This window comes from Leptonychotes weddellii, chromosome 11 (assembly GCF_054177405.1).
Source record: "Leptonychotes weddellii isolate Sample4059 chromosome 11, ASM5417740v2, whole genome shotgun sequence".
NCBI classification, from domain to species: domain Eukaryota; kingdom Metazoa; phylum Chordata; class Mammalia; order Carnivora; family Phocidae; genus Leptonychotes; species Leptonychotes weddellii.
Genome location: NC_138379.1, coordinates 55162818 through 55186815, shown reverse-complemented (window position 1 = coordinate 55186815; position 23998 = coordinate 55162818). Strand labels below are relative to the sequence as shown.

The 23998-nt window shown below is 43.3% G+C and overlaps 1 protein-coding gene across 4 annotated transcripts in view; it reads left to right on the top strand.

Annotated features, from left to right (window-relative positions):
- Positions 1-14123: 14123 nt before the first annotated feature.
- The window catches only part of CCDC90B (coiled-coil domain containing 90B), a 34354-nt gene continuing 24479 nt past the window's right edge, over positions 14124-23998 (top strand). The window contains exons 1-3 of one of the 4 annotated variants that reach the window (XM_081798942.1): positions 14124-14649; positions 20561-20680; positions 22042-22145. In XM_081798942.1, the coding sequence (XP_081655068.1) occupies positions 14349-14649; positions 20561-20680; positions 22042-22145 (525 nt within the window). In that variant the 5' untranslated portion in view covers positions 14124-14348. The other 3 variants (XM_081798943.1, XM_081798945.1, XM_081798944.1) reach the window with 3 other exon arrangements.

Below are 23998 nucleotides of genomic sequence, written 5' to 3'. Positions count from 1 at the left end.
CTCTCACCTGGAACCAGCTCTGGAGAGGATAACAGCCCTATAGCTAATCTCTCCCTCCAGTCGTGTTCACTGTCTACACTGCAAGCACAGAGATCTCCAAATTGTTCATCTGACCATGCAACAGCTCCGCTGAAAGTGCTTCAGTTCTCACTGAGTACAGAATGAAGTCCAAGGGGCTCCTGGGTGGCTCAGTCGGTTAGGTGTCTGCCTTCAGCTCAGGTCATGATCTCCAAATCCTGGGATCGAGCCCCACATTGGGCTCCCTGCTCAGCGGGGAGTCTGCCTTTCCCTCTCCCTCTGCTCTTCCCCTCCACTCATGCACTCTCTCTTTCTCTGTCAAATGAATAAATAAAATCTTAAAAAAAAAAAAAAAAAAAGAAAGTTCAAGTTCCCTAGCATGGCATTCAAGACCCTTGCCTTCCTTGTCATGCTCCTCCGCTCACTAGCTCTGTGACCTTCACTGGGATCAATAACTAGTCTATGTTTATGCTTTCTAATTTGTAAACTGAAAATAATACAGTCCCTATCTTACAGGGATTTTGTAAGGATTAAATGGCATAATACACGTGTCATTCTTAGAGCCTGGTATATGAGAAGCCCTCAAGACATTTAGCTCTTGGGGCACCTGGGTGGCTCAGTTGGTTAAGCGTCTGCCTTCAGCTCAGGTCATGATCCCAGGGTCCTGGGATCGAGCCCCACATCAGGTTCACTGCTCAGCGGGGAGCCTGCTTCTCCCTCTCCTCCCTGCTTGTGCTCTCTGTCACTATCTCTGTCTCTCTCAAATAAATAAATAAATAAAAATCTTAAAAAAAAAAAAGACATTTAGCTCTTATTACCATCATCAGCTTCATCAGCACCACTATTCCATAGCCTTGTTCACGTTTTCCCCTTTGCCTAGAATAATCTGCCTGACCTTTTATACCAGCCAGCTCCTACTCATCCCTCAAGACCCAGTGCAGCATTGCCTACCCCAACAAACCTTCTCTGAATCCCTAGGCTAGGCAGGGTCCTCTTCTGCAGTGCAGAGGTCCCACTGCTTAGCTCAATCTTAACACCCAGCAGAGTATTGGTCTATGATCTGTCTCCCTCGGCACACTGGGGAGCTCCTCAAGGACAGGGACTGTGTTTTCTTTGTCTTTGAATTGCCAGGCCCAGCGTTGCTTAAATTATACCAGTGAATGTTCTGTATTGAAATGGCCCTAGAAGTATCATGCATCCAACACTATGTGAGAAACTGTGGGGGAGACAAGAAGAGCGGATGAACCCTTGGACTAGAGGAGTATATATGCTTGTTGGCTAATCCCAAACCATCTGAAGATTGGGTTGTACATGGGAGAGCTCCAGGGGGAGTCTGAGATGAGGTGGGTTCCTGAGGCCTATGGACACGGACTAGCCACCCTGGGTCAGACACCAAGTCAGCCCATCCAGCCTTGGCTCTGGCATTTGCTGCCAAAAAACATTTCCAAGAGGACTCAAAATGAGGCCATCTGTGCTCACACAAACTTGGGACTACCTGGGAGGGCTGTGTGGCTGTTAAGTCAGGCCCCTGCACCCTGCTGGGGGCTCTGCAAAGTTGGTGTAGTGTGTGGACACGCCCAGTGTACCGAGCCAGTTCTGAGGGAAAGTGCCCTGCTCACACTCCCCATTGAGGGAGTTCATGCTCTGAGCCTCCAGACCTGTCCTTCCTCCTCTGGCCAGAGCTGTTGGGAGCAAACGTCCAAATACTCAAGGACAACCAACCCAAGGCTGACCAGAAGCCTGTAGAGTGAAGCTCTACGCGAACAGGCCAGAGTAATTCACCGAGCCAGTCTGATTCTCTCCCTCTCTGGAACTTGGTAGAGAAAGAAGAAGCAAGAATGCTGTGCTGGTGATTCTCTGCTTGCCCTCACTCCCTCCCTTGATCCATCCTCCACTCTTCTCCGCCTGTGCTCCTGGGGGCTGACCTCTGTGAGTACAACACCAGGCTCCTTTGCCCTCTGGCTTCTAGCTGGGTTCAAGTTCAGCCAATGGGGCAACTGGCAGGAGATTAGAGACTGGAGGAGAGAGAGGTCGCAGAATTCATTCTTCCCACACCCCAGGTACGGTGATGTCTGCCTTCCCCTATGGCCACAGTTCCCGTCAGGCAGTCTTTAAATGGCAGCAACTTTCAACCAGGCTCCAAGACAACCATCTCCTCTCCTTACTCCCATCAGCCCAGGAGTGACAATGGCTTCCTGCCTTGCTAGTTTCTGAGGTCTCCTTGTGGGATCCTCATCTCTCTGCATACCTTTACCTATAGCCCCTTCATTTAGAAGTTGCTTCAGAAATCCCAGCTGAGGAATGCCAGACATTTCCTGCTAGGACCTAGACTGATCCAAAGACTTACAAAGACAAACAAAGAAATAGCACCCTAATGGTCTAGCAATAGAGTAAGGAGCTACACAATCCTGCTCCCGAGGCTCTGGATTTGTAATGCACCTCCTGGGCTCCTTTATGCCTGACTGTGCTCAGGATACCTCTCTTCCCCCCAAGGTGAGGCCTGTCTTTCAACCTTCCAAGCCTGGGCTCACACATCCGTTTTCCTTTCTACTTTCTTTTCCTTTCTACATCTCTTCAATAAATGCCTCGTTCTTGGGGTGCCTGGGTGGCTCAGTCAGTTGAGTGTCTGACTCTCGGTTTCGGCTCAGGTCTTGATCTCAAGGTCGTGGAATCAAGCCCTATATCGGGCTCCGCGCTCAATGTGGAGTCTGCTTGAGATTCTCCCCCCCCCCGCCCCTCCCGCTTGTGCTCTTTCTCTAAAATAAATAAATAAATCTTCAAAAAAAATAAGTAAATGCCCCATTCTCTTTCAATGTCCAAGAGGCTGGAGGGCAGGCCCTCACACACCACTGGCAGCCCATAGAGGTGGCACGACACTTTGCAGCAGCCACCATGAGCTTAGTGCTTGGTCCTTCAGAAGGAGGAGAGGACTGCTCACTGCCCGGACAGGGACTCAGATTTGGGCCACCAGACCCCACACTGTTACTGAGGAGACAAAGTAAATAGGAGCGATTTAGGTCCTGTTACTAGAAAGGAAATTCATTTATATTTGTTCTCTTCTGACTCAAGCAGTATCCTCTCCAGCTTTTTCTGTGATGATGATTTTCCCATTTTCTACCCTTCAGAGAGGACTTAGAGCGCAGCCTCACATATGTGTTTCCAGCCTCAATTATCTGCCACAGTAACTAAGCTGCAATGGAAACCAAGCTCTTATTATTCCTTCGTGTCCTGATTTCATTAACATTTTTAAACTTGCTGTTACTTAATTTTCTATTCTTACACCTGTTCACATATTTCATCTAGGAGGCAACCTGCCACATATTGACCCATAAAAGTGAGAACCTAAAAACTAAGATAAAACCAAGAGTCTAGATAAAGCTAAAAACGATTTTAATCACTCTTCAGGGATGCAGGAGAAGAGGAAGCCCTTATGATCACCACCATTGGACCAGCTAACCACCAAGGCCCTTCCAGCTCTGAGAATTTTTGTGAGTGGCTTTTGCCTGGAAGGTTAATCTCGCGCTCGTAGGCCCGCTGCCAGGATCTGTACCCCTTTGTCCTCCAGTGGGTGGGCCACCCAGCCCCTGGAGCGAGTCCTGTCTGGAGGCAGGCCTGAGACTTCCATCCTGAGCATCTCTGCACTATTCCTTAGGACCAGTGCCTCTGCACGTCTCCCAGCTCAGGCCCTAAACACAGCAGGTCCTCAGAGAATGTTTGCTGAATGAATGAGGCAGTAGAGTTCCCTGTGCCTCATCCCCATCCCGGCAGCATTCCCAGCAGCCCCACTGTGGCAGACATGGTGGTGAACTGATTTACGCCGGCCCCTCTAATGTGCTCTGGACAGAGGCTGCAAAACTAAAAACACAATGGCCCAAACTTCTTTCCACTGAAGTTCTAAATATGATCTAGGTTTTCTAATCAGATGCCCTGGTCTGAGACTTAAATTCAGAACGGAGTTGCGTGGGCAGGGAGACAGAGCATGAGGCGTGCCTTCTCAGGATAGAACACAGGTGACCTGCCTTGGGTTCAGAGGTGATAGCTGTGGAAGCAGCTTCCTGATTTGCGCAAAGGCAGCAACTCTGCAGGGTGATTTGGGGGACTCATTCCTGGAAGCTCAATTTATAGTCTGTATCTTCGGCACCTCCCAGCAATTCTGTGAGCTATAAGTGCTTTTTCACAGGCCCCTCTGTGCTAACCAGGTGAACAGACTCTGTTTTTTCTAACTATGACCCCCTCACACCCTTTCAGACTGCTCCTGGCCTTTTACCTCCCAAAGTTATCCCCCAGACTCAGACTCCCACACTCTTCATCACGGCTCAGTTTACCTAAGCCATGTTAAGAACTTGCCCTGCTCAGGGTCTTGGGCTATATGCTGGAGTCATGGGTGTGAAATTATGGTAGATTTAAAAATTCCTCACCTCATAAAATACTCATTTTTGTTTCACTTTCCAGAAGATGCTCAGAGTCGTTGCACTGAGCATTTGTGGACTGGTGATGAGCTGTCTTCCCAGTGAGCTTTCTGGAACATAAGTATCTCCCGTGTCAAACCTTCTTGGAGTCCCTATCTCTGATGGATACATATGTGGTTACATGGTGAGTTGCCTCACTAGACTATAAACCCCAGAAGGACAGTGACTAGATGCAAGCTAGGCTCTCGAAGAAGGGAAAAGGGGAAGGCCGTGTAGGGGGGATGGCCAAGGTCCACAGGAACAGGACTGAAGCATTGCTGATTGGAAATCAGGGCTCAGGTACCAGTTGTCCTGGAGGAGTTCAAGGCCTTAGGGCCAGAGAGCTGACCAGATCCCCAGGAGCCTAGCATCGATTGTATTTCCATAGTCTTTTGTCACATCTGCAAATAGAGCCTGATAGGGTCACAATATTTCTGTTATATTTTTTTAACTCTGTGGGGTAATATGAAACTATAGAGGATTCCTCGAGTGCAGAGGTCCCGAAGACCTTGGCAAGTACCCTCTGAAATGGGAAGGTCTGCTGGATTTGTGTGTGCCTCCATCATGGTGCCCATTACTTGGGGGAGCTGGGGATCCTACCTGCTCCAATAGACTGGCCAGGGACTTTGTCTTAATGGTCTTGCTCTCTATGGGACCCCAGATCAAAGTGGGGCAATCATTGCACTTGTCCAGTTGACCACGTTGATTGGTTCAGAAGCAAAATCGAATTAGAGCTGGCTTCTGAATCTTTTTCCTTTCAATGTTTGGACATGGGACCAGAGAAAACTCAGTGAGTCTCTCTCTGGTGGCCAGTCAGATGTAAAACTTCAGAGCTGTCAGAGGCTGTTTTCCTACCATATGGGAAAAGCCAGACTACAGTTGAAGAATAGTAATAAATACTAACACTTTTTAAACACCTTCCATGTACTGGGCACCATGCCAAGCCCTTTATGTGCACTAACTCACAACAACCCCCAGAGGTAAATAATATGATTATCCTCACTGTGAATGAGGAAACTGAGGCAAAGCAAGGTTTAAGTGACTTGCTCAATATCACACAGTTAGCAAGTAACAAAGCCTAAGGTCGACTGGCTCCAGAGCCCATCGTCATAACCATGACTCTACCTTGCAGAGCTGGCAGGCATTAGGGAGTAAAAATAAGAGATGGCAAGAGGCCTGGTCATGTTTGAGCCCCTGTTCCAGCTGTTCCAGGCTGCACATGGACCCATTCTGCCCTGTGTGGGTAGAGGAAAACACATGTGTAACCAGCACATGGCTGGCTCTCAATGTGAGTTTCTACCACTAAGAACCAGAAAATTCCTGACAAAGATAATGTCTTCCCAGCATATAGCATGGTGTCCACCACCCTCTTACTCTAAATCTTACTTTTCCCACTCAACTGGACAACCAACGTGAGATTCCAAGTCCAAATGAAATCATATTTTTAAAACCTAGCAATATCTTTCCAGTGCCCTAGGAGAAAGTTGAGACTTCTCTGTGTAACATACAAGGTCCTTCAGGGTCTTGCTCCTGCTCCATTTCTCACCATTCCCCTGCCCCTGCCCGTTTCCCATGGTGATCTACAACTGGGAAGAGAAAGTGAACTTCTGTGCTCTCGTGTGCTATCCCAACTCCACCACCACTTTATCTAAGCTCACCCCAGTTGCTCACAAGTAGTTTGCAGGATTGGTGTCTGCTTCAGCTCCTGCTACTTACTCCCTTCTCCAGAGACAGAACGCCAAAGACAGGAGTTCAAGACCTCAGCACTCTGAAAAAAGGACTGCTCACCCAGCTGACTCCCAAACACTGTGCCCCTGACATTTCTGTGCTTCAGCAACCTGAGATTTTGCTACCTATTTAAAATGACATATGAGAAAGTGCCCTGCATGGAGCCTAGAACATAGCAGTTGCTCAACATGTGATATTATCCTTCCTTTTTTCCTCTCTTCATCTCCTGGGGTCCCTATTATTGAAGTGCTATTGTCCTCATCCTGCCCCATATGAAAGCAACTCAGAAAAGACCCCCCACTTCATCTGCCCTCTGGCAGATCTGAGAACTATTAGGCCTCTTGGCCAAGTCCTAGCATCTGACAAGAATGGTGCAAATCCTAGTGCTTTAAGTCAGTGTGGGTGCTACTCTGGGGTCTGGGTCTGTGGCTGCAGGGGGGTATCAGAGAGCCTGGCTAGGGAGAGGGAGCTTCAGAGGCTGACACCCCAGCAGACTCGATCGGGCTTGCCCACACAGCACCTCTCCCTGACCCGAGCGTCACTATAAAAAGAACAAGCTCAAAGCAAGCTGTTCTGGAAGTACCATTCCATCTTCATAGCAGTTCTATTTGTGTCAGCTGAAGAAAGAGGGCTGGAGCATCCCATTCTGGCACAATTGGAACAATTACCCCTTAAAAGTGATAATTACAGTTTGATCATTTTGTAGGCAAAGGCGAGATCGGTTCCAAGATTTTCTCCTCCTCGTTGGAACTTTCTGTAAAGAAACTGCTTATGTTCCGGGGCCACCGGCTTCAGATTTCAGATCCAGATGTGAGCGTGCCAGCCACTCCGAAAGGACATAACATCTGATACTTACCTTTTGCGCTGTGCTGCTGTGGTGAAGTGTGGGCCAAGGCAAGTGTCTGGGTAACTTAAACTAGGAGAGCCAGACCCTTCGCACGTGCCCATCAACTTAAGAGCTAGCCGTCTTCTCAGAAATTATACTGACATCTCGGCACCCATTTGACCAAGGTGGCAACATAAATAGTGTTTTGATCAAGGCCTTGAATGCAGAAAGAAAACCTGTATTTGGATCACAGTTTATATCTGTAAACTACATAACGGGTCTGCCCATTCTGGACATCAGAATCTTATCTGCATGATACAAGGTTTGGAACCTGAATCATGGCCACAGAAGGTTGAGGATAAACAAACCTAACCCATTGCATAAAACATATAGAAATTACTATGCAGATTTTTAAAGCATAAGTATACATGGAACCAATTATAACCACCACACTGGGATGGGAAGGTATCTTCAGAAATGGTGAAACCAACTGATCCTTAGCCAGGGAGATCTAAAGAAATATTTCTGCCCTCTTCCTGTCCAGCAGGTCCTCATTTGTCATCCTGATTCTGCATTATGATCCTTTCCTAGGCCCACACAGCCCATGTGCCACACAGACCTGCCTTCAGTGGCCACCTGTTAGTGTTGAGGTTTTGAGAATTCTCAGTCTCTCCTTCTGTAGTAGTTCTAAGCTCATGCCTTAAGTGCTGATGGAATCATTGTAACAGTATCTTTATGGTTCATTTATGGCCATAATTTCTAATATGGCAATGCAAATATCCATAAAATGCTCAAATTTAAAGAGGGTCACGATCCTGCTGGGCTTTCTGCAGCTGCCTGGAGCTGAGCAGTGTCACAAGCATCCCTTGGGCATGAGAAGAAGGAGCACCACCTCCAGGTGATGTGCCCTCTTCAGGAGACTCCTACCCCCTGAGACTTTCCACCCCAGGCTACTTTTCACACCTCACTTCACACACATCCCCTCCAGCTGATAGCACTTTGGAGAATTACAGTTCCTCCACCACATCACACCCTCTCATATCTAGCCACACCTGTTCTGTTCATCTGTAGATACCGCATTTCATCTCTGGGTCTTCCAAAAGCAGATGTCTATCCCTTTGACAAGGAATTTCCCATCCACTTCAGAAGAAATGGGTCTTCCTTCAAAAAGCTGAACAGAATTACCATATGACCCTGCAGTTCCACTCCGAGGTCTATGCCAAAGGATTGAAAATAGATACTCAAGCACATGTACACACACGTTCATAGAAGCACTCTTCCTAATAGTCACGAAGTAGAAACAGCCCAAATGTCTGTCAGTGGTTGAATAGATAATTGTGGTATGTACCTCCAAAAAATATTACCCAGCCATAAAAAGGAATGATGTACTGATCTGCTACAGCGTGGATGAACCTCTGAAACATTATGCTAAATGAAAGAAGCCAAACACAAAAGGTTGCATATTGTAAAATCCAATTGATTTTATAGGAAATACCCAAAACAGATGAATCCACGGAAACAGACTGCAGACTGACGGTAGCTAAGGGCTGGGGGAGCAGGCAGTGGGGAGAGCCTGCTTACTGTGTAATGGGTTTACATTGCAGTGATGGAAACATTTTGGAACTAGATAGGGTGGTGGTTGTAAAACATTGCAAATGTACTAAATGCTACTGAATGGTACACTTTAAAATGCTTAATTTTATGCTATGTGACTCTCACCTCAAAAGAATTTTTTTTTTTTAAAGGAAAGGGGCTAAGTTACAGAAGAAGGAGCCACCAGTAAAAGAAAGACCTTTTTGATGGTAAGAGCTGGAAACAGGGTAAGGATAATGGGGTAAAAATTAATCAAGGGCCCCCAGTCTTCCCACGGCGTTGTAGATCAGCTCTGCGCAAAGGCTGGTGGAGACCAGGGCTCCTCTCAGGAGCTGGAGGACCAGCAGGTGAAGGCCTGAACCCGAGTGTGGAGTCAGGGGTCCCCCACTCCACAGCCGGCTCCTTTCCGGTGGTCTCCGCCTCCCTCAGCTGCATACCCAGAGAACTACCTCCCAGGCCTGCTGTGAGGCTTTAAGCAAACAACAAATAGGAAGGCACTCACGGCCCACCACAAAAATGCAAGGCTTGCCTTTTGGTTCAGGGTTCACATTCTAACTTACTCCTCGCATGCCCTTGAACGAGTCACTGAACCTCTCTGAACCTTGTTCTTATCTCTCCCTACCTTGCAGGATTGTTGTGAGGCCTGGCAATAATATATGCCAGGTGCCTTGCACCCATTACCTGCTCCAAGAATAGTTCCTGCTGGGAAGGGGAGGAATAAGAGCAAGTGAGCACAGTGGGTGTTGGGGGTGGAGGTGGGTGTTGTCGGAAATGTCACGACTGGTGCAGGATCTTGATGTACTAGAAACGGCATCCATGCAGCCCCTTTCCTCTCCTGCACCCATAGCAGACATCGCCAGTCAACAGTGGATGTTCTTCCCTACGCCAGCATGTGGCCTCAGAAAATGCTTTGTTCTGAGCAGTAGTCTAAGGGAGTTGTCATGAACATGAAACCTGGTTGCCACCAGAGATTTTGTTTTCTTGAACAAATGATCAAAGATGCAAAATAGCCCCGTGGAGGAGGAGAGGTCATGTGTCCCTAATAGCAGCCATGATCTCACAATTTGTGCCCCGTGCCCAATGGACACCAACGGTGGAGGGGTGAGTGACAGTGTGACTTCTCTGCACCATATACAGTATGCTCAGTTCTGAGTTCCACCACTTACTTGCTCTGTGACCTGGGACACAGCTCACTTCAGTCTTCTGAACCTCAGTTTTCCCATCTGTGAAATAGGAGCACCACTACCTCACTCAATTGGAGTTGCTAAGGAGCTCAAATGTACTGATATATAGGAATGAGCTCACATGAAGAGATAAAGCAACTCCTATGTATCAGGAGTTCTTTGGGGAAGAATGTCCCACTCTGTGGTTAGGGAGGGGAGGACACGGGCCACAGGAGGCTTTGACGAGATTTGCCAGCTTTCCTATACCCCAGGGCAGACACTGGGCCCTGAAGACGAGGAGACCCCGAAATCCTATTTCCCAGGCAGGTCCCTTTGAGATCCAAGGCAGCCAACTGTACTTGAAGGCAGGTTTCTCTGATCAGGCACCTTGAGGCTGGAGCTATGGACTCTGCCAGGCAAGGGATTATCTCTGGCCAGGAAAGAGGGGCTCTCAAAGATCCTCCAGGTCAGTATCTAGGACAGGAGACCTGGGTGAAATACATGGCCCGGACTCCTAAAGTCCAGATAAGGGGACTGAGCAAAGAACAGGTCAAGACCCTTTCTTTCTAATGCCACTCCCCAGGCTAACACCCTTCAGCAATTCCCCTTTACCCGCAGAAGGAGTCAAAGAGAGCTTGAGGCCCAGCCCTACCTTTTCCAACCTCACCTTCAGAACTCCTCTGTCCTCAACCCATTGCTCCAGCCATTCTCTCAAATGAACCAGACTCTCTCACACATCCTTCCTGACTTTTGCAAGCACTGTTGCCTTTTGCACACCCCCTACCCCCATCCACCAAATCCACTTAACCAAATTACTTTTTTACTCATCCTTGCAAATGAAAGACTTTCCAGGGCTCCCGACTTTGGGTAGTATAAGCCTCTCTTACACCTTCCCTTGGTGTGAGGGACTTTTCTCCTTGGCACCTTTCTTCTTCATCATAGTATTGATTACAGTTAGGCTGAATGCAATCTGAGGGCAGCACTGGGTCTTATGTCTGGATCCTCATGGCTTAGCAATATGCCTGACCCCATAAATAGTACTCAATAAGGATTAGTTGAAGGAATAAATGAATAACCAGTGAGAGACACTGTCAGGTATGATGTCACATTGCAAAATATAATGATGTTTTAACAATTCTTTTGTTCTCTTTTTCTTTCCTTTTAATCTTTTTCTTGATTTACTATAATCAGCAAACTTGTCATTGGTTGTCATTGCCAGCTCCCTAGTACAATCAGGAAAAGAAGGTCTCAGATCTGTGGGAGATAGGGGGCTTGTGGTCACTTTCAAGCCATGAAAAGTGTGATATTAACATAAAATAGCACAAGGGCCCCTGGGTGGCACAGTCAATTAAGTGTCATGATCAAGCCCTGCATCAAGCTCTGAGCTCAGTGAAGAGTCTGCTAAAGTTTCTCTCTCCTTCTCCCTCTGCCCTTCCCTGTGCTCTCTCTCTCTCAAAGAAATAAATAAATTAAGAATGAAGCGGGGGAAATCGGAGGGGTAGACGAACCATGAGAGACGATGGACTCTGAAAAACAAACTGAGGGTTCTAGAGGGGAGGGGAGTGGGAGGATGGGTTAGCCTGGTGGTGGGTATTGAGGAGGGCACATTCTGCATGGAGTACTGGGTGTTATGCACAAACAATGAATCATGGAACACTTCATCTAAAACTAATGATGTAGTGTATGGGGATTAACATAAGAATAAAAAAAAAATAGTAAAGAAATAAATAAATCTTAAAAAATAAATAAATAAATAAATAAACTAGCACAAAACTTTTGTGACAATGGGCTCCTCTGACTCAAAGATTATACAAAAACTATAAAATTAGTTGCAGAAATAAGGGCAAAAGATGGTCTTCTGTTCTGTCCACATACCCCCTCTAGTGTCAAAAACTCAAAGTAAACTAAGGAAGGAAAAGGATCCCATTGGGTCCCATCTGTCTCCCAAAGCCTCATTCACCTGCTTTAAAAAATACATTAGGGTTCCTTCATATCACCTATTCTGAGAGAAAAGGACCAATGTGGGGAGTGGTCCAGGCTGCATCTTCTCTCCTTGAAGTCACCAGAGTTACATTCACAGAGCTGGAAGGCCACTGGCCATCTCTTGGCATTATGTCCAACCTGGGTTCCCAGACCTCTGGGCCTCAGAAGAAACAGTACTGGGGTCCTCATGAGGGACCTGGAATTTCACAATGCCTGAGGAAATTGTGCCCTCACTGGAGATGAAACTGAAAACCACCAAAGAAACTGGCAAGTGTTTTTGCCTTCAGGACGTTATCCGCTTGGTGTCGGATCAGCACTGCATATCTCCCGCTCGCTAAATGGTAGTTATCTATGTCTTAAAATACTCAAAAATAGGAAAATAAGTAATGGCTTCATATATGTGGTCGGTAAAGAGTGTAAGATATGTTTAAATTTGGGGCTCATAAGAGCAAAAACATAATAAAAGTGGCCCTTCACAATGAAAAAGCTAGGACCCACTTCCCTGCTAAGCTACTGGCCTCTGAGGTGCGGATAAACCAGGCTGCTTTCAGAGAGAGCACTTCTCATGGCCAGGCCACCTCATCAGACATTGGAAGGAGCAATGATTCACAAGCCTGTACTAGTGAATGGCAAATAGTGTTTCCTGGAAAGGTACTCAAACTGGCTTTTATCAGTTTGGGCTTAAAAACATTCAAAATCTCCTGAGAATCTATTGTACAAACCCAATTCCTTAGTCTTTTTATTCTTGTTTTCGGTATTATCTCCCCCAATTCTGCCCAATCTTCCAAATGACTTTGATGCCCCAGGCTATCAGGTCTCCTCACCAAACTATATTTCGAACATTTATTGATTCATTCAACACATATTTACCTAAGGCTCATTAGGGGCCAAGCATTATGCCAGGTGTTGGAGAAAACAGTGACAGATGTGTCTCCACCATCATGGAGGATACAAATAAGAAATACAAGGGCAAGGCAGGGACATGGTCGCTACAGGAGTTCCATGAAAGAGAATACAATTAGCCCTGCTTTGGTCACTTGACTAATCAACACTTTATTTCTGTTGCAGAGTTTAACAGTGATGTAAATAATAACCAATAAGTGTGAAGTGAGGTACACTTTTTTCCATAATCATTACTTAAGGTAATTAAAAATATCGTGGTCCCACTTACTGGTCTATATCTTCCAGTAGTCTGTGAGCTCCTCCAGAACAGTGATCATCACATCATTTGACAGAATTACAATCATATTGGATATACATACACATACGTATATATCATTACTTTATGTGTGTATATGTAAAGAATTTTTTTAAATAATGACTATATCATATTAATGATTATATAATATTCCATGATTGTATAATATTCCCATTTGAATAACAGTTCCAACTATATGATTGTATAGTATTCCAACTTGGGACATTTGTGCAAGTTGCTGAATCACATTGAATATTTAGATTATTTCTAATTTTTTACTATTATAAATAACATTCCATGGGTTATAATTTTTAAAAATCTTAGCTACAGATATGACTACTTTTTCTTAGGATAGATTTTTAGAAGTGAACCTCTATTTGCTTCTTATAATTTCATATACATTATTAAATTGCTTTCCAAATGTATTGTACTAACTTACACTCCTGCCAGCAGTGTGAGTGACCCTATCTAATTGCATATTTGCTGGCATCGATAATTTTTTTTAACTTTAATAGGTAAAACTGGTATATCTTTATGTTTGCTTTTTTCATTTTCCTGGTGAGTTTAAACTATTCCTTTTTTTCCTTCAGTTTTTTAATAGCCTTATACTTCCTCTCCATAAATTGCCTGTTAAAGCCCTTGCCGACAGGAATCCAGTGTTGTTCCTTTAATGGGCCTCAGTGCTTAGAATGGTCTTGTTATGCAGCTGATGCTTACAAAGCTTTGAAAACAAATAGGTAGGAAAATCCAGGGGTAACTGTTTACATCCTTTATGAGAATACCCTTGATCTCAGCCAAAAGGCCGAGAAGCATACATCCTTTATGAGAATAATTAAGCCTCTAAAACCTAACGACTGTGACCACTTTAGAATTTACTAAGAATATATTAGCATACTTGAACCCCACAACTACTGTGTACTGTTATTTTCAGCATTTTTACTGTGTGGAACAAAGTCTGAAGTAACAGATCTCAGAGGGTAAGTGGTGAAAATGAGGTCCACTCTGGAAACAGAAATTGTTTCCCTCCAGACGGGGACTAAACCAACTGAAGTTCGTCCTCCTCTACACAAGAGGGCGAAGCAGCAGGCCATGAAGCCGCACGAATAAGGGCCTCGTTGGACTACACTTCCCAGGTTTCTGCGCGATCCCCCGGAATGCTCAGCTGACGAGGATTTCAGGTTACAGGTTGCCCGGCGGTAGGCTGTGACTCCGTCTCCCACCCACGCGCGTAATGGTTGCTGGCTTTTCCGGGGAACCTCTGCTGTTGAGCTGTACCTCATTGCTAGGGAACGGGCACTGGAAGGTCTCAGGCACGGTCCCACTTTCTTAGGGCGGTAACGTCCTGCGCCGGTTGGGAAGGGAAGGTGGGAGGAGCGAAGCCGCTGTGAACCATGCTCGTGAGCTGTGGGTCCGTCTGTGAAGAGGCCCGTCTTTGCCTGACCGCGGCTGGAGTCTGCGCTGGCGGTTTGTTTTTGCGGCAGGCGGAAAACTACACTTCCCAGCATCCTCGCGGTGCCAGAACTACCTTGCCCGAAAGCCTGAGTGTGATTCAGCCAGCCTTTCGCCTCCTCCCGCCAGCCCGAAAACCGGAAATGTGGAGTCGTTGTGTTTGGCGGCTGCTGCGGTCTGAGGGCCATGGGAGCCACTGGGTTTCGAGCCTTTGCGGGGATTTTTCGCCGGCCCTGCGAAGAGGTGAGATGAGTCAGCTTGTCACCGAAGCCTGAGTGCTATCTGGGGAGACTGCCGGTGCTTCTTGCCTGCTCGGCCGCGCGCGAGGCGACACTGCCACGCCCCTCCCAGCCCCGCCTGGTGCAGACGACCCCGCCGCTGGTCTCGCCAGGTTGCGCGGGGGCGAGGACCCAGTAGAGCACCGCCTTCTCTTCTGAGAGCCTGGGGTTCCACCTGGTTCCATCACTAGAGTGTGCCCCGCCCCCCGCGCCGGCTTCTTTCTCAGGCCTTGTTTCCTTCTTACTGTCTAATGAGGCTGGCAGTCCTCGCCTTCTGGGAGGTATGTCGGGAGCAATCTGTGTTCTGAGAGTTCTGGTTTCTCTCGTGGCCTGTTCAAACTTAGGCTGTTATTTGAGTGCTGTCTCGAGCCCACGTTTTTGGAAGACCACAGCATAGATTTCAGATCAGGCCGGCTTTATTTTCGCTGTAATTTCTAGTACTCTGCAATCACATAGTAGCCATTCAAAGCAAAACAAAACGTGAATGCTGGAACCTGCAAGTGTTGAACTTGGTGGCACCCGTTAGCATTGTGTCCTGAAGGACGTCAGACTTGATGCTGAAAGATGATTCCAGACTCCATCTCCCCTCACCCTTTTTAAAAACTCTGTAAGGTTGTCTACAGAATAGGCACTTCGTACTAATCTTATCATTCTCTGTTCAACTTAAATCTTCAGTGCCATGTGAAATGAGCCACCCAGTGCCCACTGTACTTTGTGCCATTCTGCTAATTGCTTCATTTCACGCACACAGTAAGATTGCAGTTGTAGATCGCCCATCTGTAAGACTGCTGTTGAGCTCCCAGTGTCTGTCACAAGGTATTTGGTTACATATTTAGGTCTTGGGTATACTTGTACATTATGATGGACTTTACAAAAAGGAGATAGCATTTTTTGAACCCTAGGAAATCACCCCATTTTCAATCTAATCGTTGTAAATTTTGAGAGAGAATGTGTTTTCATTTGAATATGTAAACAATATTAAACAATTTTGGAGAATGAACTTTGAAGTACTAGAAAATAATAAGTAAGCAGTGTTGTCTTAACATATTTGTTGAGTTATCCTACTTGAATCTGACTTTCTTGGAGAAATCTTAAGTGGCCCCTTACAACTAATATGATTGTGTCCCTCATCACTGAACAAACAGTAATTGAATGCTTACTGTGTAGTTTAAACTTGCCTAATAATGTCAGTAATGAAGGAACTTAAAAACCTTGACCTCGACCTATGAAAGGATCTCAGTTATTTAGTCCAATATCCTTTTTAAAGATAAATAATAGAAGGCATGGGAAGGTGATGCAATTTGTCTAAGTTTTAATAGTGCTGGATTCCTAGTTCATTACTGCTTCCCAAATTTAGCAGAATAGAAACCCTGGGAATACTTTCTAAAAATATGTAGTTTTAAGCCCTACTCCAGAACTACTGAGTCAGTCTTCAGGGGTGGAGACCAGGGATCTCTGTGTTACATATTAATTCTGGTAATTCTGATGTAGCTAGCAAAGCGCCTGCCAACAGATCAGCATATAGAAATATATATTAGTAACCAGCTATGTCACTAAAGTATTGCAACTCTGAAGTTAGCAGTAAGTTAATATAAAACTTGTAGCTTAGATTTAATGAGAGCATTTTACATGTATTATCGAAAGTAAAATCTGGCCTTTCCTGGCAAAGAGGCAGCTTGGTTCAAGGTAAGTCAGAGTGCTAATCCAAGATACACAGTTTAACAGCTTCGTGATGCTGGTTAAGTCTTTAAATGGAGTTTGTTTCTCACTTTAAGAAAAGTACAAGATAGGTATGAAAGGAAGGGTTGGGGTTTTGTACAATTGTATAAGTTCTGGGAACTTCTAAGGTATTAATGACCTGTTATCCCACCCTGAGCTAAGAACAGTGATTCTTGTTACTTCATCTCCTCTACCTATTAATATGCTTGCAAAGACATATTCTTAAAAGTGCTTATGAGGGGGCGCCTGGGTGGCTCAGATGGTTAAGTGTCTGCCTTCGGCTCAGGTCATGATCCCAGAGTCCTGGGATCGAGTCCCACATCGGGCTCCCCGCTTAGCGGGGAGCCTGCTTCTCCCTCTGCCTCTCTGTCTCTTATGAATAAATAAATAAAATCTTTAAAAAAAAAAAAAGTGCTTATGAGGAAAAAATAAAGTGCTTATGAGTTGAAGTCTTGTGAAGCCCTACTGTGGATATCAAAGCTTTTCCATTTCCTTATTCCCTACAAAGAAGAGTGCTCTCTAAAGTCCTACTGCAAGGGAGGGTGTAAACACCTACTTCTTAGGATTGTGAGGACTTAGTCAAAGATTACGTAAGTATTTGAGTACACCTAAGGAATGAATATTCCACAGATCCTTCTCTATTCTTGTTTCTTCTTATCCCCACAGTAAATAGAGCCCAAGGTAGAAATAGCAAAGGCAGCTCATGTCTTTGTGAATTTTGCTCATCCTTTTCCTCCTGCCTGGCTAACTCCTCTTTAAAATTTACTGTAACTAGTATCTTTTCCAAATAGCCATTTTTAGAAACTTTTATTTTATTTAAATTCAATTAATTAACATATGGTATATTAGTAGTTCAGAGGTAGAGTTCAGTGATTCATCAGTTGCATATAAAACCCAGTGTTCACTACATCATGTGTCCTCCTTAATGCCTATCACCCAGTTACCCCATTCCCCCACTCCCCTCCCCTCCAGGAACCCTCCGTTTGTTTCCTGAGAGTCTCTTATGGTTTGTCTCCCTCTCTGATTTCATCTTAATTTATTTTTCCTTCCCTTCCCCTATCATTCTCTGTTTTGTTTCTTAAATTCCATATGAGTGAAATCATATGATAATTGTCTTTCTCTGATTGACTTATTTCACTTAGCATAATACCCTCTAGTTCCATCCACATTGCTGCAAATGGTAAGATTTCATTCAAATAGCCATTTTTTAACCCTTTATTCTCATCGAGGACCAAATATTTCTCCTCTGTATTCCCTTATGGATATATCTTGATAGCACATGAGTTAAAACCACAGCCTTGATCTTCATTGTACCCACAATACCTAACACAGTTCCTGTCAATCAGCAAATGTCTGCTGAGCACCCAGAATTGTATTAGGCATTGGGGATTCCATGATGAGCAAGAACAGGTATGGTTCCATCTCACAGGGACCTTACCATCTTACACAGTGGTCGTCAGTTTTTCTGTAACGAGCCAGGTTATATTGTAGCCATTGTGAGCCATACGGTCACTGATACTATTCTTGTCTTGGTAGCATGAAAGCACCCATAGGTGTAAAAAGGACTGGCTCTTTCTTTTTTATCATTTGAACTTAGAGTTTATATTTAGATACTGTTTTTTAAATTCACATGTTTTTCATTCATAAGTGAATGAGCATGGCGGTGTTGCAATAAAGCTGTTTAGAAAAATAGGTGGTGGTGGCTTGCAGACTGTGGTTTGCTGACCTGACCCCTGGCCTGGTGGGAAAGGTAAGCAGTTAACAATCATATAAATGTGTAAATTGTGAGGTGCAGCAAAATAATGTTCTAGGATCCTGTGAAAAACCCTAACAAGAAAAAACCTGACCTAAAGGAGTCTGGGCAGGCCTTCTGGTGGAGGAGACATTTGAACTGAACACTGAAGGATAAATATGAGCAGGCAAAGAAACGGGGAACTTTCTTAAATTATTAAGAGAATTAAAGAATTAAGAGTCCTTGAGAGTGGAGGGCCAAATTGAGCACAGTGGGTCATGAGATTGCAGCTGCACCCGGCAGAGATTTGCAGCAGTGGTAGGTATTTATTTGGTCTCTCTCCCATATCAGTGGGAAGCTTCCCTTTGTGAAAGGAAGAAGAATTGTGCACTAATCTGCCTAGCTCTGAGACCATAAGATCTCAGGCAGTTACTTAGCATTTCTGAACCTGTTTTTCTCATCCATAACATGAGAATTTTAAGGATAAATAATAGGTGTGAAAGCAGTATCGTGTTATATAAATATTACTCCCCTTCCACACAGTAAACCCCAAATAAAATACTAAACTGCTAATGAAGGATGGGTAACTGTGGGTACTAATCATTCCTAATGCAATTGTTATTGGAAATATTACTGAAATCTGCCCCTCTTTTTCCTCTAATATTTTCTTTTCTCTTCCTTAGGTTTAATATTGACACACAAAGGCACATTGCTTAACTCTTCTAGATGGCACTCAGAGCCAAAAAGATTGCTGACCACTGCGCTAATGTGTGTGTGTGCACGCACGCGCATGCGTGCAAAATTAATCCATCTTTACATCTGATTCCTATTACCTGTAAACAGAATTTATCTGAGTATTTGAATGAATTGATATAAAGGACTGGCCATTACTTTTTCATCACTGAATTTAGAGTTTATATTTAGATACTGTTTTTAAACATCTCTTTCCTGCCTACTAGTCCACAAAGTCAGCAAAGACATCAGTTATGTCTGGTTTTGCACATCATCCCCCAGGCCTGGCACTCAAGTATTTGTTGGCTGAAAAGATCCATAAGAAAGAATGACATTTTCCCTACACTACCTAGCAGAAACGTAATACCTGAGGTTGCAGCTATGTCTTTTAAGTACCTAGATAACTTAAGCGATTAGGATAAAAAAGAGACAGCTTAGGGTGACAGAAAGAGCATGAGCTTTGGAGTCAGAAGACTTGAGTCTCAATTCTGATTCTACCAATGACTCTGTAACTTTAGGTAAAATGCTTTATCTTTTCTAGGTTCAGTTTTCTTTTCTAAAAATGTAGATAATATCACCTTGCGTTCATAGTATGTAAAATATCTGGTATATGGGGTGCCTGGACGGCTCAGTCTGTTAAGCATCTGCCTTCAGCTCAGGTCATGATTCTGGGGTCCTGGGATCAAGCCCCGTGTCAGGCTCCCTCTTCAGTGGGGAGTCTGCTTCTCCCTCTGCTCCTCCCACTGTTCGTGCTCACTTGTTCTCTCTCTTTCTCTTTCAAATAAATAAAATCTTCTATAAAAAAATATCTAGGATAGTACCTAGTGTTCAATTAAGTTACACTAATTAGCTGTTATTTTACTTAGTACATAATAATAGTAATGAAGTTGTATATAGACAGAATTCTGAAAAAGAATGAAATCTTTTAATGAAATTCATCAGTAATATATGGAAAAGGACCAGACTGTGTCTGGGTTAAAAATTGGGAATTTATTGAAATGGGACAATTTATTGCAAAAATGAGAAATTTGCTAGGGCTTTTGTGTTGACAGTAGTAAATACCCCAGGATTTAAAATCAAATACATGGATTGATTCAACAGTAAAATATTGTGACCCAGTTATCTGCCAAGCACCTTTCTAGGTACTGAAAGTACAGTGATGAAAAACCCAAAGTGCCATGGAGCTTACATTCTGGTTCAGAGAGACAAACCAGACAATTACAGATTAGAGCTGAGAACTATGATGGAAATAAAATGGATATGTAAGAGAGTGGGCATTCAAAAAGCCTCTTTATATGGGGATGTAGGTATAAATAATTACCATAGCTCTATGAAAAACTTCTGAGCCCCTAGGAGAGTTGGGTGGTTTCCACTGTTCCAGTAATGAGAGACGTGGCAGTGATATCCAAAGCTTTTGATGTATATTACAACTTTTGACTGACTCTTAACAAATAAAATATATCCGAAAGAAGGAAAGGAAACATTTATTCAATGTTTGCCAGGTATAGAATAATGTTAGAAACTTTTCAGATAAAAGAGTGGGCCGCTCAGAAGAATCCGTTTTCTTCCTTGAAATTATAGAATTCCTAGGAGCTGGAACCATGTGGTAAATAGATAGGAGTAATGCCTTAGAAGCTAAAGTGTCACACTTGTGTTGGTTACTACAAGGAAAAAACCTGTCTTCCTTTTTCAGACTTCTTCACCACCACAACCAAGGAAGGATATGATATGAGGCGAGTGGACATAACTCCTTTAGAACAAAGGAGATTAACTTTTGATACCCATGCACTGGTTCAGGATTTGGAAACTCATGGTGAGAAACGGGTACCTCTTGAAAGAAGAATATTAACAGTCACAGTAAATTACCTAGTGAAGACAATATCATTATTATGAACAATTAAGAGTCACTTTAAATACAAGTGCCATCCATACAGTGGAATATTCTACAGTCATAAAAATGGTGTTGAGGAATATTTACTGATCTGAGAAATACTCAGATTAAGTGGGAAAAAAACATAAAATTACATGTGTAGTATGATTTCAATTATGTAGAAAAGAAAAACGAGTTTCTAGGCTGATACTAAAGTTCACATGGAAGTGCAAGGACATTTAAGAATAGCAAAAAAGAAAAAGAACAAACAAAAGATTACCAGGTATCAAAACAGTAAGTTAAATTATGTGATAGTACAGGAATAGAAAAGTTGATCAATAGAACGGTATTCAGATAGATATAGACATTTTTAGCAAACAATAAAGAAGGCATTACAAATTAGGGAAAGGAAGGGCTATTTAATAAATTGGTAAGATACATCACTAGCTGTTTGAAAAAAACAGATACTCTCACTGAAAAATAAATTACAGATTGACTAAAAGTCAAATGTAAAAAAAAAAAATGAGAGGGCGCCTGGGTGGCTCAGTCATTAAGCGTCTGCCCTCGGCTCAGGTCATAATCCCAGGGTCCTGGGATTGAGCCCCACATTGGGCTCCCTGCTCAGTGGGAAGCCTGCTTCTCCCTCTCCCCCACTTGTGTTCCCTCTCTCGCTGTGTCTCTCTCTGTCAAATAAAATTAAAAAAAAAAGAGAAAAGCTATTAAAAATACTAGAATATAGAATATTTTAAGACTTTTAGATTGAGGAAGCAAGACCTAAAACTCAAAAGCAGAAGAGTAAAGACAGATGGGACTACTGAAATAGTTAAAAATGTATATCAAAGGGTATCATTTACAAAGTTAAAAATGTTAGGAACATACATGACAATGAACCTATTGCTTTAATATACAAAGAGTTCATATGAATCAATAAAAAAATTTCAGTAATTTTAAAGAAAAATGGTCAAAGGCCAAAAATAGCTCACAGAAAAATATAAATAGTAAATATATGTAAAGTTACTTGACTGAAGTGCAAATTTTAAGGATAAATAATGCAATGCCATTTCAGTTTTTAATGCCAATTATAAACTCAAAACCACTAGCAATATCCAGTGTTGATATAGACATGGGGAAATGGATCAGTGGGAATTAAAATTATAGAGTGCTTTTGGAGAGTAACAATCTGAAAATTTTAATTGTAACCCTTTTTTAAGTGAAAAATTTGATGAGGAAAGTTATTTTAGCTGTTTATGTTGATAAGGATATGCATTTTTAAAAAAACATAAATACGTATTTGCTGTCTACAGGATTTGACAAAGCACAAGCAGAAACAATTGTATCAGCATTAACCACTTTATCAAATGTCAGCCTGGATAGTATCTACAAGGAGATGGTTACTCGAGCTCAACAGGTAATATTTTCATTATTATCAGTTCTGACAGTTTCATCAGTCTTTTTTATACTGCATCTCTGACTACCCACCCACCTTCTAAACACACCTACACCTTCCTTACACTCTACAAGGGAACCAAAGAACAAAAAGCAAAACCCTTTAGTAAAGTCACTATCTAAAGAGATTGAGGAGAGGGCACCTGGGTGGCTCAGTCGTTAAGTGTCTGCCTACGGCTCAGGTCATGATCCCAGGGTCCTGGGTCCAGGGTCCCTGCTCAGCGGGGAGTCTGCTTCTCTCTCTCCTACTTGTGTTCCTGTTCTCATTATCTCTCTCTGTCAAATAAATAAAATCTTAAAAAAAAAAAAAGAGAGGCGCCTGGGTGGCTCAGTTGGTTGAGCGGCTCGGGTCATGATCCTGGAGTCGCAGGATCGAGTCCCGCATCGGGCTCCCTGCTCGGCAGGGAGTCTGCTTCTCCCTCTGACCCTCCTCCCTCTCATGCTCTCTGTCTCTCATTCTCTCTCTCTCAAATAAATAAATAAAATCTTTAAAAAAATAAAAAATAAAGAGATTGAGGAGTTAGAAGAGTCATAATAAAATTATTGTAGCACAGAGAATGAAATTTTGTCAAATATTTTGTTATGTGAGAAAATTATTATTTGAATTATTTGAGGTGGTGGTGGTAGATGATTTGTGAAATAACTTTTTTCCCATAGAAAACCTACCACAGTAGAAAAGCTAACTTATAAAAACATTTTGGGGGCGCCTGGGTGGCTCAGTTGTTAAGCATCTGCCTTCGGCTCAGGTCATGATCCCAGGGTCCTGGGATCGAGCCCCACATCGGGCTTCCTGCTCCGCGGGAAGCCTGCTTCTCCCTTTCCCACTCCCCCTGCTTGTGTTCCCTCTCTTGCTGTCCTCTCTGTCAAAAAATAAATAAAATCTTAAAAAAAAAAGATAAAAACATTTTAGTGTAGTCATGTATATGTTCTGGTTAACTTTCACGAACTTAGAAAGCTGGAAGGGACATAAACATGGCTGGGAACAACTTCATTAATATGCTTTTATTTGGATACACAAATCCTTAAGGTCAAATAATGCCGTTTACTAAGAACTTAGGATGAGAGATGCACAGAGCTGTGGATTTCTCATGTATTATTTTACGTAATTCCTATAACAATCTTGAGAAGTAGGTAGAATTATTCTCCTTTGCCACTGAAGAGTGAATTGGGTTGAGTAATTTTTAAGAATCAATAAAAAAATTTCAGTAATTTTAAAGAAAAATGGTCAAAGGCCAAAAATAGCTCATAGAAAAATATAAATAGGCAATAAATATATGTAAAGTTACTTGACTGAAGTGCAAATTTTTAAGGATAAATAATTTAATGCCATTTCAGTTTTTAATGCCAATTATAAACTCAAAACCACTAGCAATATCCAGTGTTGATGTAGACATGGGGAAATGGATCAGTGGGAATTAAAATTGTAGAGTGCTTTTGGAGAGTAACAATCTGAAAATTTTAATTGTAACACATGTCACTGTGGTGCTATGGAGAAAAAGCAATAATTTTATATAAAGCATAGAATAAGCTAAATGAGCTTAACTGTGGAATAATTCATAGAACTCATAATAATTCATGAATTAATTCACTGTGTTTAAGAATTTGTTTCCTTCCGGGGGCGCCTGGGTGGCTCAGTTGGTTAAGCGACTGCCTTCGGCTCAGGTCATGATCCTGGAGTCCCGGGATCGAGTCCCGCATCGGGCTCCCTGCTTGGCGGGGAGTCTGCTTCTCCCTCTGACCCTCCTCCCTCTCATGCTCTCTGTCTCTCATTCTCTCTCTCTCTCAAATAAATAAATAAAATCTTTAAAAAAAAAA